We start from the raw sequence: 12,972 nt of genomic DNA, 5'->3' as shown, positions 1-12,972 counted from the left end.
TAAAGAATCCATTCGAATCTCCCAGTTTATGAGAACCGTTAAATGCATATTCAGATACGATCACGAGACTGCTGTAAAAACACGCTGCATTTATTTCCTATCATCGTTGATCATGAAGACTAACTTTATGTCAACATGCAAACTAGGTTGTATTCACTGTTTGCTCAAAGTATACATGTCGTACCTGGAACAAAAATAGAATTATGAGCAGCTTGACGTGCGGCGGGGACCCGAGTAGGCGAACGCTGGATCGCTCATCAACAAAATAAACGCCGGAAATAATATTCCATTAGTATTTTGATGGGACTCGCAGTGGCTTGCTGGACCGCATGCAGACTCGGGCAGATCGTAGCTTAGAGCGTGTCGGTGGCGTATCTCTACTTTCTTTCTGCAAAGACGGCAGTGCCTCGCAGCGATGTAAGGTGGGATTTCGGGATTGTGTAGCAACCTTGTGTGTTTCAAGGGAAACAATGATGATTCAAGTCGTACAATTTCCCGCTTTTGGACGCAGACGTTTGTGGCAGGTGAATCGTCGTCGATGGGGAAAGACGACCCCCACCGAGCAGGCAATATGCAGCATCGTCATGCGCTTCAGTCCGTTCACCTGTATATGAAATCGTGCAACGGGCACACTGCATCATCTTATGCCTTTTTTTTCTCCGTTTTAAGCCGCTGACGTATTAACCAACTTGCTGCTGTGACACTCGTTGTTCTCTTTCCTCTCTTTCCTCATTGTTTCACCTATTCTCGGAAGGATATATATGTAAAAACGAGAAAGCCCTTCGCTTCTCTTTTCTCCTAAAACAACTTTTGATGTATTATGTCTCTAAAGAACAAGCGATCGCGCACACGCTTGCCAGCCAGCCGAGCTAACACCCTCCCAGCGTTCGTACCTGGTTCCCTCTCCACCACCGACATTCCTCCCTCCATTGAAGATTCGCTCCAGCAATGGCTTTCGCAGAGCATCACTGACCCCGTCAACTCACCTACAGCCTGGGTCTCCGATTCGACGTGCCGCTGCTGTGGCCAGCCCGGGTGTGAGCAATTCGAGGCGCTCGCCAATACCATAAAGAAATTGGAAGGGGATACCCGTCTAGCAGCCGGTACCGTATATAGAGAGAGAGAGCGAAAGCGGTCTCCTTAGCCAAGCCCGATGCAGGGTCGCTAATTATTTTCCGAAAAAGAAATCGGTCAGAGTCTGCTCCAAAAACACGAATCCTTTGTCGTAGAATCCAAGCAGGTCAAGGCGGCATTGATGCAAGAGGTACGTATATGCTATACTGACCGCGTTAGTGTAACCAGAAACTGAATGTATCCATATTCAGCTGGAAGAGGCTCGTGACAAAAATCGGCAACTCGAGCAGCTGTTGGAAGAAGCGGAGGCAACCCGACAGGAGTTGACCGAGCAGAAGGACAAGGCGACGTGGGAATGGCAAAAGACGCAAAAGGTACCAGTCAAACACACTTGTTTACTTGCAGCACACCCTGCTTACAATGCTGCTGCTGCTATTTGTTGTATAGACCTTGCAGGAGACAGTGGCGGATTTGGAAGCTGCTAATGCCCGCTGCGTCCAGTTGTCCAATGACCTAAAATCGGAAACTCTCAAGGTTGACAAACTACGCGTCTTCAAATTCATGGCAAAGCAAGCAGATATCCGAGAAGAAAATTTGCGAGCAAAGGTAAGATGAAGCTCGAAACTACATTTCCAATCATCTCACATCGATCTAGCTGGAGGACACGAAGCAAGAGTTGGCTGTGACACGAAAGTCAGAATTAATGATGGAGTCCAAACACAAGAAGCTTCGTGCAAAATATGGTAATTTTTCGGACCGCCCTCGTGTCGAGTAACCTTATCCAATTAAAGCCGTCCAGAGTCACTTAGCATCGCATACGAGCGACTCAAGCTCGAACAGCAAGAACTCGGCATTACTGACGATAAACAGATAAATTTGGCTTGGCTTCGAGAGTCTAACGAGAAACTGAGGAACGATATGCTCAAGGTAAAGAAACAAGAAAATTTGCGAATCTGGTAGCTGATGAGATTGTCTTCGTGCAACTCAAGCTATCTTCAACGGTGGCTCCTAGAGCACCCCTGGGGCAGCAAGGTGACCTTAATCATTACCAGCAGCAACAAGGAAGCCAACAACTAGTTAGCTTAATCAAGGAGTTAGCAGCAGCAAACAGCAAGTTAAAGAACGAATTGTTAGATTGCCGAGAGCTGTTGTCGGAAACACGTTCAGAAGCGATTGCACTCAACTGCCGACTTGAAGAGCTTGAGCGACGAGAAAATTTCGATGATGATTCATTGTTTGCAGGAGTCAACCGACCTGCAAAGGTACGCCGAGCATCTACATCGGCGCGGGAGCGGCCAATGCGATCAAAGGCAAACGTCCCCTCACCCACGTCATCGTCATCTATGCCTACTCGTGCGTCCGTTGTACATCATCACTATCATTACCATCTTCGCCCGCCAGGAGAGCAGGCAGAGTCACGAAAGCATGATTGCTGTCAAAATGAGGATCATCCGACCGAGGCAGGTCTTCACACATCTAATCATCCGCAGAGTTGAAAGATGCATGTAAGCTAACATGTGAAAATTAGAGTTTAGCCACCATGAAGAATTCATTATCCATGTCTACAACTAGCAGCGAAATTGTTTCAGAAGAGGATACAAGCAATCCATACAATGTATTGCAAACAAACGCCGCTCAAATTATGGAACGTTTACGAGCAACAGATATCCGCGCTTTAAACAGACGGCTGCGCAAAACGTTTGATATTTTCGAGCTCGGCACCATGAGCAATTCTATTATCGAGAATGTTTTGACAGATGTTGAAGCACTGCGATCGAGGTTCCTATGGATGGAGGACGAGGAGAATAGCACGGAATCTTGGAAACAAGACATGACGCTGGATGATTTCTTTGCACTCGTCGTTGTTATCCAAGACATGCTGACTGAAATTGGGCAACTACGAATGACTATGAACGATTTACAGGGTGAATATGTCAAAAAAGTAGAGGAAAGCGATGCAAAAGTGGAAGAGGAAATATTGCGGAATCGGGAGCAAAAGAGAGCATTGAGATCGAACAACTCTGCCACGTTTAACGCCTTTGCATGGCTCACTAATGTATTTACGAAACCAGCATCAGCACCTGCAGAGAGAACAACGTCTCCGAAAAGCAAGTTAAAGCGAACAACATCAAACGAGTCATTATCATCAAAACAAAACCGACGGATAGGACCGATCATGGAGACAGAAAAGGCTAAGCCTATTATACTGAGACACAAACGAAGTGATATTGACCGACACGGACCACCGTCTAGCTTTCCAAGGTCAAGTGAGAAATATCGCCAGCACCGGATAGCCAGCTACGGCGGAAGCAGCAATAGCCCGAGCCAGGCAAAGCCTATCCCATACCCGACCATTCAAATACCTCGGAGTGCTAGCAGCTCAGTGCGACGGTCGAAATCAATGCAAGCACCTGCCTTTGAATACGCTGCAGCTCGTCCAGCATCTTTTAACTTTAACAATGGATATTACACCGGCTCTACAGTTGATTTTTGCACCGAGTAGTAGAGCTTATATATATACGAAACTCCCTTTTGCTCCCTCGTATTAATACCAGTACATAAAAATATACCTCTATTTTCTGAATAATTTTATATGATTTTATCTATAGATAATGATGTAATAATTCAACCAGACACATGATTCCCATTGCCTGACCGTAAGGCATGCTGGTCAGCGGGATATCCTTGTAAAACTGCTTTGTGTCACCCATAGGTGTGCCAAACGAAACCTGAGTCAACTCTCCAGACTCCTTGTCAACGCATTTCAAGACTGCCTCTGCTCCTTGCAAGCCGATCTCGAGATAAGACTTGTCCAAGAACCTCTTGCGGACGGACTTCATGATACCGAATGCAAACCCAGCAGATGCAGACGCTTCCACGTATGCAGTTTCGTCGTCAATGATAGTTCTCCAGAGACCAGTCTGTTTATCTTGGTACTTTGCTAATGCCTTGACTTGAGCGTCCAAGGTATCAATGAGATGGATGCGGATCGGGTCGTTCTCGGCAAGTTGCACAAGATCCAAGAACTCTGGAATGACAATTGTAATCCAGCTGTTTCCACGACCCCAGAGTGCCTCTGCAAAGTTGTGTCCGCCGTCGTTGAAGCACCATCCGTGGAAGAAGAGGCCGGTCTTGGTATCAAAGAGATACTTGATATGGATCAAAAATTGTCGCTTAGCTTCCTCGACGTAGTGGGGGCGGTTGAGCACCTTGCCGATTTTTGCAAGAGGAAGCACAGTCATCATTAGAGTATCATCCCAGAGCTGTTGGTCGTTGGATGAGACGTACGTGATGTGCTGCATACCACCGTACTTTGTGCGCTCGAGGTCGTACATGGCCCACTCGGCCCATGCGTTCAAGTGTGGAAGATAGGCCGGGTTGCCGTGACGCTCGTACACGCATGCCAGGGTCAACATGGCAGCCATGGTGTTGATATTCTTGTGGCGGGGTTTTTCAACAAACAAACGCTCGTGGAACCAAGTCTCGATGATCTTGAGTGTATCCGGATTGTTGGTCAAGGTATACAGTTGCCAGAGACCATACAGACCTACGCCTTGCGTCCATTCCCAGTCGTTCCAGCTCTTGGTATCGCACACTGAGCCATCATTCAGACGTAGCAAGAACTCGCCTGTGTGGTCCTTGAGCGTCGTAAGATTGTGAACAAGTCGATTCACAGTATCGTGGACCTTTTCCCGAGGAATGTTAACTGGAGGTTTATGGTGGATGGAAAACATTGATGCAGGCGGACAAGAAAAAGAAAGAAAAAGAAAACAACAAACAATGAAAGCTGCTGCTGCACTGGTCTGAAATCAAGATAGGATATAAGCAACTTTATTTACTGCATACAAGAACAACACCGGGATTTTGCAGTGGATTGTCGGGGACTTTCCGGGTGGTGCGAATTGTACTACCTGCAGCACAAGGTTCTTTGCCTCCTTTCAGAAAGAGGTTACGGTGTGGGGGTGCGGGGTAAAAAGGGTCTGATCGTCTCGGGAGAAATTTCTATTTTACATGACAGGTACAAGGAGGAGACGACAAACAAAGCTATAGCATCTATATATACATATATATATATATATATATATATATAAAACACAGTTTCAGATTGTTCTCTGACAGCAATGTACATGTATGCTTGTTATATCCTAGTAGCTGTATACGAAGTTGGGGTTCTGGAGATCTGTCAGATCGTCAAAAGAGTGGATGCCCTTTTGATCCATGGCCTCTCTGTGCTCCTCCAAGTATCGAGCCTTCTTTTTGTTCTGGTAGATAAAGTAGAAGCGCAGTAAAATCAGCCAGATAATCAAAACGACGTAGCATCCAATGTGGACAGCGAAGGCCAAAAAGTATCTTGGCGCGTCCTGAGAGCGGAATAGCTGTGGACCTACGGGTAGATGATGCTGACATGTCAGAAAGAATAACGGGAAAATTTTTTCTCAAAGCTCGGTAGAAAGCTTGACTCTATCCTTACCAATCGCGTTACCCGCAGCCCAAAAGATAAAGTTCATTGCGGTAGCAACCGACTTCTTTGTCTGACCGCCAACATTTCTGGTTAGCAGAGAAAGGGATAGAGTTTGTGCGCCCCAGAAAGAGACGACAAGGTAGTAGCATATCAACAAGCCCGCTTGAGTTGCTGTGTTTGTGTTAGATACAATCATAAGGACAATAGTGCCAACAATGGACCTATTGTACATAAAATAAATTAGTCTTAGTAGCATGACAGAGTTACTGGCGAATCTCACACTTACGGTACCACGAAGGCCATCATGATAAGCGTGGTGTGTCCATAGCGGTTTGCCAAATAGGTTGAGGTTAGCAGGCAGAACATCATGTAGGCACCAAGCACCATCGCCAAGAGTTGAGTTTGTAAGACGGTAAAGCCAAAGCCAGAGATAATTAGGTTTGCAAAGGCACCGATACCAGAATTTGGTAACGCCGTGAGAAAGTTGACAGCAGCGTATGACCAGCACTACATCATCGTAAGCATATTAAATTAGTATTTGATCGAAGTATACGGGGTATGTTCTGCGTGCCAAGTGATAGTTACCTGCGGGTCTTTGAGCGCCTCGTAAAACTGTTCAATACGGAACTTTTTGTTTTGCAAACCAGTCTGGTTCGATCGAACACGCTCGATCATTAGCTTCTTGTCCTCTTCGCTGTAGCATTTAGCACGCATGGGACTGTCAGGCGTGAATAGAAGCACATAGATACCCCACATGAATGTGAAGCATCCATAGGTCAGGAACAGCGCTTGCCACGACAAGATAGGGCCATCCCTTCCAATGTGCGAGAATCCATAAGCAAGCAGACCTCCCACAATCTGTTGGAAACCGTTCATCATGAACCAGAGTGTGACTATCATCGGCTGCTCGCTTCGTTTGTACCACATGCTTGACATGAACATCAAGATAGGCTGACAACTTGCTTCAAACGCACCGAGCAATGTACGCACAATAATGAGTCCCAAAAAGTTGTGACAAAGAGCATGAAAAGCGAGGACGAGGCTCCATGCACAGATATTGAAAGCAAAGAACTTTGCAAGAGGTAGACGCTGGATGAGCCAGTTGATAGGGTATTCGACTACCAGTACGGCGAGGTAGATACATGTTGTGAGCCAAGAATACTGTATGTATATGTTTGTAAGAAAGCGTTTTTCTCTTAGTCGCGTAAGATATAGACTTATTACCTGCTGCCCTACGAGACCGGTATCCTGGGGCATGTCCATAATAGAGGAGAACGAAAGAGTGCCTTTGTCCAGCGATTGCAAAAAGTATGTCACAACCATGACAGGCAGAATACGCCTGTCTATCAATCGTCGCAGTCGTCTATTCGTCTCCTCGTCGATTTCAATAACCTCGTTAGCTGCATACTTTGCGACTTCAGGATCGAGTCGGCCGCTGCTGCCAGCAACAGGGCCTTCTTCCACGTCTCCGCCTGTATCTTCCACGTATTGGATATCAACGTATTTCAGTTTTTCGTCATTGTGTTTCTTCTCGCCTCCGTGTACTTGTGTCATTTTTTTTCAAAGTGCAAAGGTATATATATGTATATAAACAAAAGATACGTGGATGTGAAGAAATTGGGTGCATTTTGATGCAAATAAGAAATATTACCTTTTATAGGTTTCCCCAGATACTAAAGCTCCCCGCCTTGACAGATTTCCCACCGAGGAGATTACGGGGTATTCTGACATGGAAAAGGTTGCAACCTTGTTTACGCAACAGGTGTTCAGTTTTATTCAAACGTATGACGCAGCCGAAAAAGAAATCGTCTTATTAATCAGAGAAGGGGTTCATCTATTACAACAGAAGACAAGTTGAATGCTATGTGGAATCTTACTCCGCATTCGCGATGTTTACTAGTGTATTGGACCTGCGTCCAAATACATATGTAGTATATGCCACCATAGCTTACAGAAAATTCCATCGTTCGAATGGAGATGTTCGTCACAATAGAGCGAAACTATTCAGTGCTTCTCAGCCTGTACCACTTGGTTTCTGAACGCTTTTATCTTGATACGGCTAGGTGGTTGCAGCAAAAAGTCTACCCGAGATTCGACGGATTCGCTTGGATTCGCCAAGCGGCTTTAAATAGGATCCAAAAAGGCAACTGCTCAGTGGTGATAGTAGTATCTTTCAAGGAAAGTAACAAAATAACTCTTGCAAGTAGATCTCAGCATTTAAAGTCATAAGCTAATGACATGGTCGATACGTCGGTCAAGTGACCCATAGTTTGTGTGCACTCTACATAATTGTGCTCAAACATAGGCATATAGAGTGTATATGTACGTTTAAGTTATTAAAGGCACTCGAATCATTTGCATAGCTGCAAAAATATGCTGAACCATGATGAAGAAGTAATGTGGAATAAAACCCATTGATAATAATGCAGTTTCGGCAGAATCTTTTCGAATGTCGTTCATTAACAAGCCAGGAAGCTATACAAAATGCTTTTTATTTGTCTCCGGTAAATAGCTCTGTAGGTGTTTTAGAGTAATTCTCCAGCTACTGGTTTATATGCAGTAATTTGTCCTTGTTCTTGATACAATGCGTAATATCTTTAGTCGCCAAAGCCAACAATGTACTTCCTCTCTATTTCCATCTAAATAGCCTTTTTATAGTCATATCTGTAACCTGGTATGAATTATGTTAGATAAAAAATTCCATTCTGCGTGATGACTTGTCAAAAGACTCAAAGACTGCACCATTGTATCAGCAAACGGACCGATGATTATTTGTGTTACGTTATCCACTGCGATACCACGTACCGATCCATTATCGGCAACGAAGAACATCCTGCCATTGATTAGTGAATAAAGCACTTGATTTATTTCTCGCTTCGAGTTTGGATACAAGGGATATCCGGTTTTCTGCCATGCATTGTTATTCTTATGTAACTTAACAGCGTCATTTTAGCCATTTTAGCTCGAAGCATCGGAGCCTCAATAGACAATACCAATGTCTTTGAGTGGACGGATGCAGAGCAGCCGATTCCTCACTCTTTCTTCTTATCCCTCCTGTTCCGTCTGCTGCTGATCTACTGTCAAAACCAAGTATAAAAAGAGAGCCCTGTTGCCCCTCATGTCGACAGGAGCATTCCCAACAGGTCAGGCACTCTCCGCCCAGCCTATCCGCCACGCAGGTATACAACCGCAGACGCCGCATCTCCAATCTCCACAAGGTGTACAGCCAGCTCTCCAGGTCCAAACGCCCGTCCAGCTGAACGCGATTCCACCAGCGCAACTTCAAGGGCAAACATACGCACACGTACAAAACATTCTAAAACAACGAGCACTGATGCAGCAACAACAACAGCGGCAACAGGCCATGCTCAGCGCCGCTAACCCTAATATACCACACGCCGCTGTTCGACCGTTTCCTTTCCAAGCTTCCCAGCCAAATCCAGCCATGGTGGATGGCCAGCAATATGTATCTCCTCGACCAGTCATGTACCCTGCAATGCCGAACAAAGTGGGGTTGTCTATGCAACATCCACAACTGCAACCACAACAACAACAACAACAACAACAACAACAGCAGCAGCAGCAGCAACCACAGCAACAGATGCATCCGGTTACGATCCCGGAGCAGCAGGTGGCTCGGCTACAAATGAACCACGTTCCAAGGTTTGCTTATCTTTGTATATATGACGCGTCTTGATCACTCATCGAGTGGTTTGAGTAGCAGTGCGGGTCCAGGAAAACCTGTCCTTCGGCTTTTGCAGTTTGCGGAGCAAATCAGTCCAGGTGAACAGGTAATTTGACTAGTTCATATTACAAGCCGGAAACGAGCGAGAGAGATGCCAATTGTTTGGTTCTCTACAAGTATTTGATGAAGGGGCTGCGGGGAAGAAACAACCGATTCAGGGATTAAGGGTGTGCTGCTGTTATTTTGTTATCAACCTCGTGAGCTAATTTCTCGTTGTCCATGTAGGCATCAGATTTAAGTTTTTGGAGAACTTTTGCAGAGGAATTTTTCATGTCCAGTGGGGTGTTTAAGCTATCGCTCTGGAACGCGTTAACTGGATCAAAGGAATCTTACGGTATGCATATTCACAACAATGGGTTCCTCGTGTGTTCGTGACACGCACGCTCAACCCCCTAGTTTTACAGACATTATTGCTTCCGTGGTCGGCAGCTTCTTTCATGCTCTGTACAGTTCCTCAGTTGTTTCTATGCAGCTAATACTGTCGCAAGCTTCAGAGTCGTTTCTTAACGATGGATCAGCACGCGTATATTCCCCACGCACCAATATCATATATCGATTTGAGAATGGATCCATGGTAGGTAGCATGAATTGTAGCCTTGAGTTAGCAACATGATGTTTCCAACCATCTATTATTAGGTCGTAAGCTCAGGAACACTCTCGTCTGTGCTACGGCGTACATCAGACGATGTGTATCGCATTGACATATTGGATTACGACTGTCAAAAATTCGAAGAGTTTATCGATCGGAAAAAGCTGGACGAGTTCTTGAGCTTATCGAAGGCGAAACAATCCAAGCAAGAAGGAAAAGATATTATTGAGTCTCCCGTAAATGAATATGGCCTTCCTCCTCGAATGTACCACTTCCTTAAGGTAAGCCAGCGCTGATACTACTAATTTAAGAAGGACTTGGAGATCTGATAACGAAACTTACATAGACGGCGGATGTTATGGCCCGCATGACGGACATATTCTTCGGTGCAGAAATAACGGGATTAGGACCAAAAGGTAGCAATTTTTACATGCACTGGTATAATCACTGTTAAACCAGAGTACTGATGATTGCTTTCAGAGTGTCTGCAGATGCTAGCGTTTAATGGGAAGGCTAATGAAAAGGTGAAGGTTGAAGAGAGCCAGAAACCATCCGGTGGTGGTAAGGTGAAAGCAGCACGAAGATCATCAAAAACCAAGGAGGAGCGACCTAAACTGACTCGACGAAAGACTCCAGCAAAGGGCACGGCAAAGAAATCGTCAGTTAGCAAAACACCATCAGAAGAGCCGCTGCGTTCACCTGTGAACGGCGCCAACGAGATCACAAAGGTATCACCGGTTGTTGAAACGCAGGAACTTGGCGTTGATATTTCGTCGTCGTTGTCGTCGACTCCCATGTACACTATGAACCTTGAGCATCCAGCACTGCAGGCGGGTTTTCAAACACAGCAACAGATTGCTATGCAACGATTTCACCAATACCAGCAACAGCCTTTCCAGCAGGCTACATACCCAGGACAGCAACAACAGCAGCAATACGTTCTACCTCATACACAACAGTAATCAGCAAAAAATATTTATCATTGATCTCTTGCTTTGCTGTTCTCTCTCTCTATCTTTCCCTCGATTTTCATTTTATTCCATTCATCTGTACATTCTTACGCAACAAGCAAAAAAACTTGCATCGCTAAATGCTGTCTTCTCTTTAATCCGCTACTTCCCTCCGTACACACCTTTCTCCATGATTATTTTTTTCAAACAAAAAAGGAACAACAGAGAAAGAGAACAGTTTGCGCATATTGAAGAGCTTTACTCTTTGTCTGTTCGATCGTTGCTTGGTAGTTGTCTGCCTTTATAGGCAGTATCTGATGATTTGATCTGTGCGAACTATGTTTCTGTTCGGGGTCGGAAGGGCAAATTCGCATTGCTGGTGGTTCCCTCTCTTCTTTTGACACGTTTTCCAGAATATATAAGTTATGAACCCTGCTTCGACCACGTCCCTATCGACGAGACCACTGCTAGCGCCGGACGATGACGATGGCGATCTGTCGATTTCTTCTTCCTCACAGTCGCCGCAATCCTGGGAACAGTTACGGCGGCAGGCACGACAAGTGGAAAATGAACTAGAAATCAAGTTGGCATCATTGTCCAAGTTGGGAGCGTCTGTTTCATCACCTGCAGCGAGCACCGTGGAAGGCATTCAGCTGGACTCTGTAGGAAAGCCTAGCCAGGAATTAGAGATTGAAGAACTCTTGAAAAAGGTTTAGAAAGAGATGGATAGTTGTTTATTGTTGTTTGCGAACCACTTCTAACGATCACGCGCCAAAGCTGCACAGCATTGTAATATCAATGGGCGAAATATTGGATCGACCTAGTGCGACGCCGACAAATCCCTCCATGCTGCACATGTTAGAACGACACAAGGATATTCTTTACGATTACAACAAGGAGTTTCGGCGTGTAAAGGTAGTCCGCACGGACTTTTTCCCAGTATGCTTGTCTTTCAAGGCATGATATTCACAAGGAGTATGCTTAGGTGAATATCAAGGCAGCGCGCGATAAGGCAACTCTGATGGATCAAGTGAAGGACGAGATCAGGTATACAATCTATGCAGGAACAGACTTGGAGGATGTTATTCACGTATAGAGAAAAAAAAGGATATACAATATGAACAATGGAGACAATGCAGACTATTATCTTTCGGAACGCAACCGTATCGAAAATTCGCATCGCATGACAGATATGATTTTAGAGTAAGTATAGCTGGTTTTAGGTCTGGAGGAATCTTCGCATCGTATGAATACAGTATTCTCTAGGCAAGCGTACGCAACGAGACAAGACATCTCTCGCCAGGGAAGAGCATTGCAAAACATTAACAATCGAGTGGTTGGCGTTATAAGTAAGTCGTTGCTCTTGCAAGGAAGGAAAAGATGGATAATGTTTGTTTATCTTCTGACTCTCTTTTTGTTTTGCCTAGGTCGCATACCTGGTATCAACAATTTAATTAGTCGGATAAACACACGAAGAAAGCGCGATACCCTCATTATGGCTGCTATAATATCTACTTGTATCGTTCTTATATTATTGTACTGGTTACGAACATAAAGCGCGACGATAAAAGCCAATATGCCATATTTGTAGTTTATTACAACAACACAGAGGAAACATGAACTTACAGTTCGATCTTGGGCGGCAGATTGTAGGCAGACGGTCCACTGTTCTATTCCATATTCCCTACATATAAACGCATATTTCCTCATATCGATTTCCCATTGTACCACCATTGTTTGCAATCTTTGCCCTGGCCATACTCATTTTGCTTTCAAATCCATTATCTGCCATTCTCTGCCCGTGGCTATATTAGGCTTTATCTGTGCATTCTTTTTGATAAAATATCTGTACAAAATAAATGACGCTTACAGGAATCGCACCGTATTGTTGAGTAACATTCTATCCTACAGATTTGATTCGGACATGTAATGATTGTGGGGACCATTATTTCTTAGGGAGAGCACGTTGAACTAGTGATAACGGTAATAATAGGGAAAGGGGATTATTAGTGGTAGCTGTAGTCGGGTCCCTCTGTGCGTCGTTAGTCGGACCCTTTGGCGTTGGCGTCGGCAGGATAACGACGGATATGTTGTTTTCTTTTTGTGTGGCGGTCCAAAGAGAAACATCGGATCAGTTTGCATAAAGCGACGA

The 12,972-nt window shown here is 44.9% G+C and overlaps 5 protein-coding genes across 5 annotated transcripts; 3 read left to right on the top strand and 2 right to left on the bottom strand.

The window, feature by feature from the left end:
* Positions 1-820: 820 nt before the first annotated feature.
* VTP01DRAFT_5571 (uncharacterized protein) lies at positions 821-3,577 on the top strand (the record flags this gene model as incomplete). The annotated part of the gene is made up of 8 exons (XM_069384378.1): positions 821-1,103; positions 1,185-1,264; positions 1,326-1,448; positions 1,522-1,680; positions 1,730-1,817; positions 1,874-2,001; positions 2,064-2,534; positions 2,603-3,577. 8 exons carry the CDS (start codon positions 821-823, stop codon positions 3,575-3,577), a joined length of 2,307 nt encoding a protein of 768 aa, XP_069235239.1.
* Positions 3,578-3,677: 100 nt separating this feature from the next.
* Positions 3,678-4,808, bottom strand: VTP01DRAFT_5570 (uncharacterized protein; the record flags this gene model as incomplete). The annotated part of the gene is made up of 1 exon (XM_069384377.1): positions 3,678-4,808. The coding sequence occupies one exon, from the start codon at positions 4,806-4,808 to the stop codon at positions 3,678-3,680; it is 1,131 nt and encodes a 376-aa protein (XP_069235238.1).
* Positions 4,809-5,219: 411 nt separating this feature from the next.
* On the bottom strand, positions 5,220-7,090 carry VTP01DRAFT_5569 (uncharacterized protein; the record flags this gene model as incomplete). Its single annotated transcript, XM_069384375.1, has 5 exons — positions 5,220-5,458; positions 5,546-5,757; positions 5,823-6,043; positions 6,122-6,697; positions 6,761-7,090. The coding sequence occupies 5 exons, from the start codon at positions 7,088-7,090 to the stop codon at positions 5,220-5,222; spliced, it is 1,578 nt and encodes a 525-aa protein (XP_069235237.1).
* A 1,564-nt stretch (positions 7,091-8,654) lies between these two features.
* Positions 8,655-10,832, top strand: VTP01DRAFT_5568 (uncharacterized protein; the record flags this gene model as incomplete). Its single annotated transcript, XM_069384374.1, has 7 exons — positions 8,655-9,199; positions 9,258-9,327; positions 9,507-9,615; positions 9,686-9,855; positions 9,918-10,151; positions 10,217-10,286; positions 10,351-10,832. 7 exons carry the CDS (start codon positions 8,655-8,657, stop codon positions 10,830-10,832), a joined length of 1,680 nt encoding a protein of 559 aa, XP_069235236.1.
* A 413-nt stretch (positions 10,833-11,245) lies between these two features.
* On the top strand, positions 11,246-12,375 carry VTP01DRAFT_5567 (uncharacterized protein; the record flags this gene model as incomplete). Its single annotated transcript, XM_069384373.1, has 6 exons — positions 11,246-11,530; positions 11,598-11,735; positions 11,806-11,867; positions 11,928-12,023; positions 12,087-12,169; positions 12,248-12,375. 6 exons carry the CDS (start codon positions 11,246-11,248, stop codon positions 12,373-12,375), a joined length of 792 nt encoding a protein of 263 aa, XP_069235235.1.
* Positions 12,376-12,972: the final 597 nt, after the last annotated feature.

This window comes from Rhizomucor pusillus (assembly GCF_041956525.1).
Source record: "Rhizomucor pusillus strain CBS 183.67 unplaced genomic scaffold VTP01scaffold_23, whole genome shotgun sequence".
NCBI classification, from domain to species: Eukaryota; Fungi; Mucoromycota; class Mucoromycetes; order Mucorales; family Lichtheimiaceae; genus Rhizomucor; species Rhizomucor pusillus.
The sequence above is the reverse complement of the archived record's forward strand: the minus strand, read 5'-3'. Positions and strand labels throughout refer to the sequence as shown.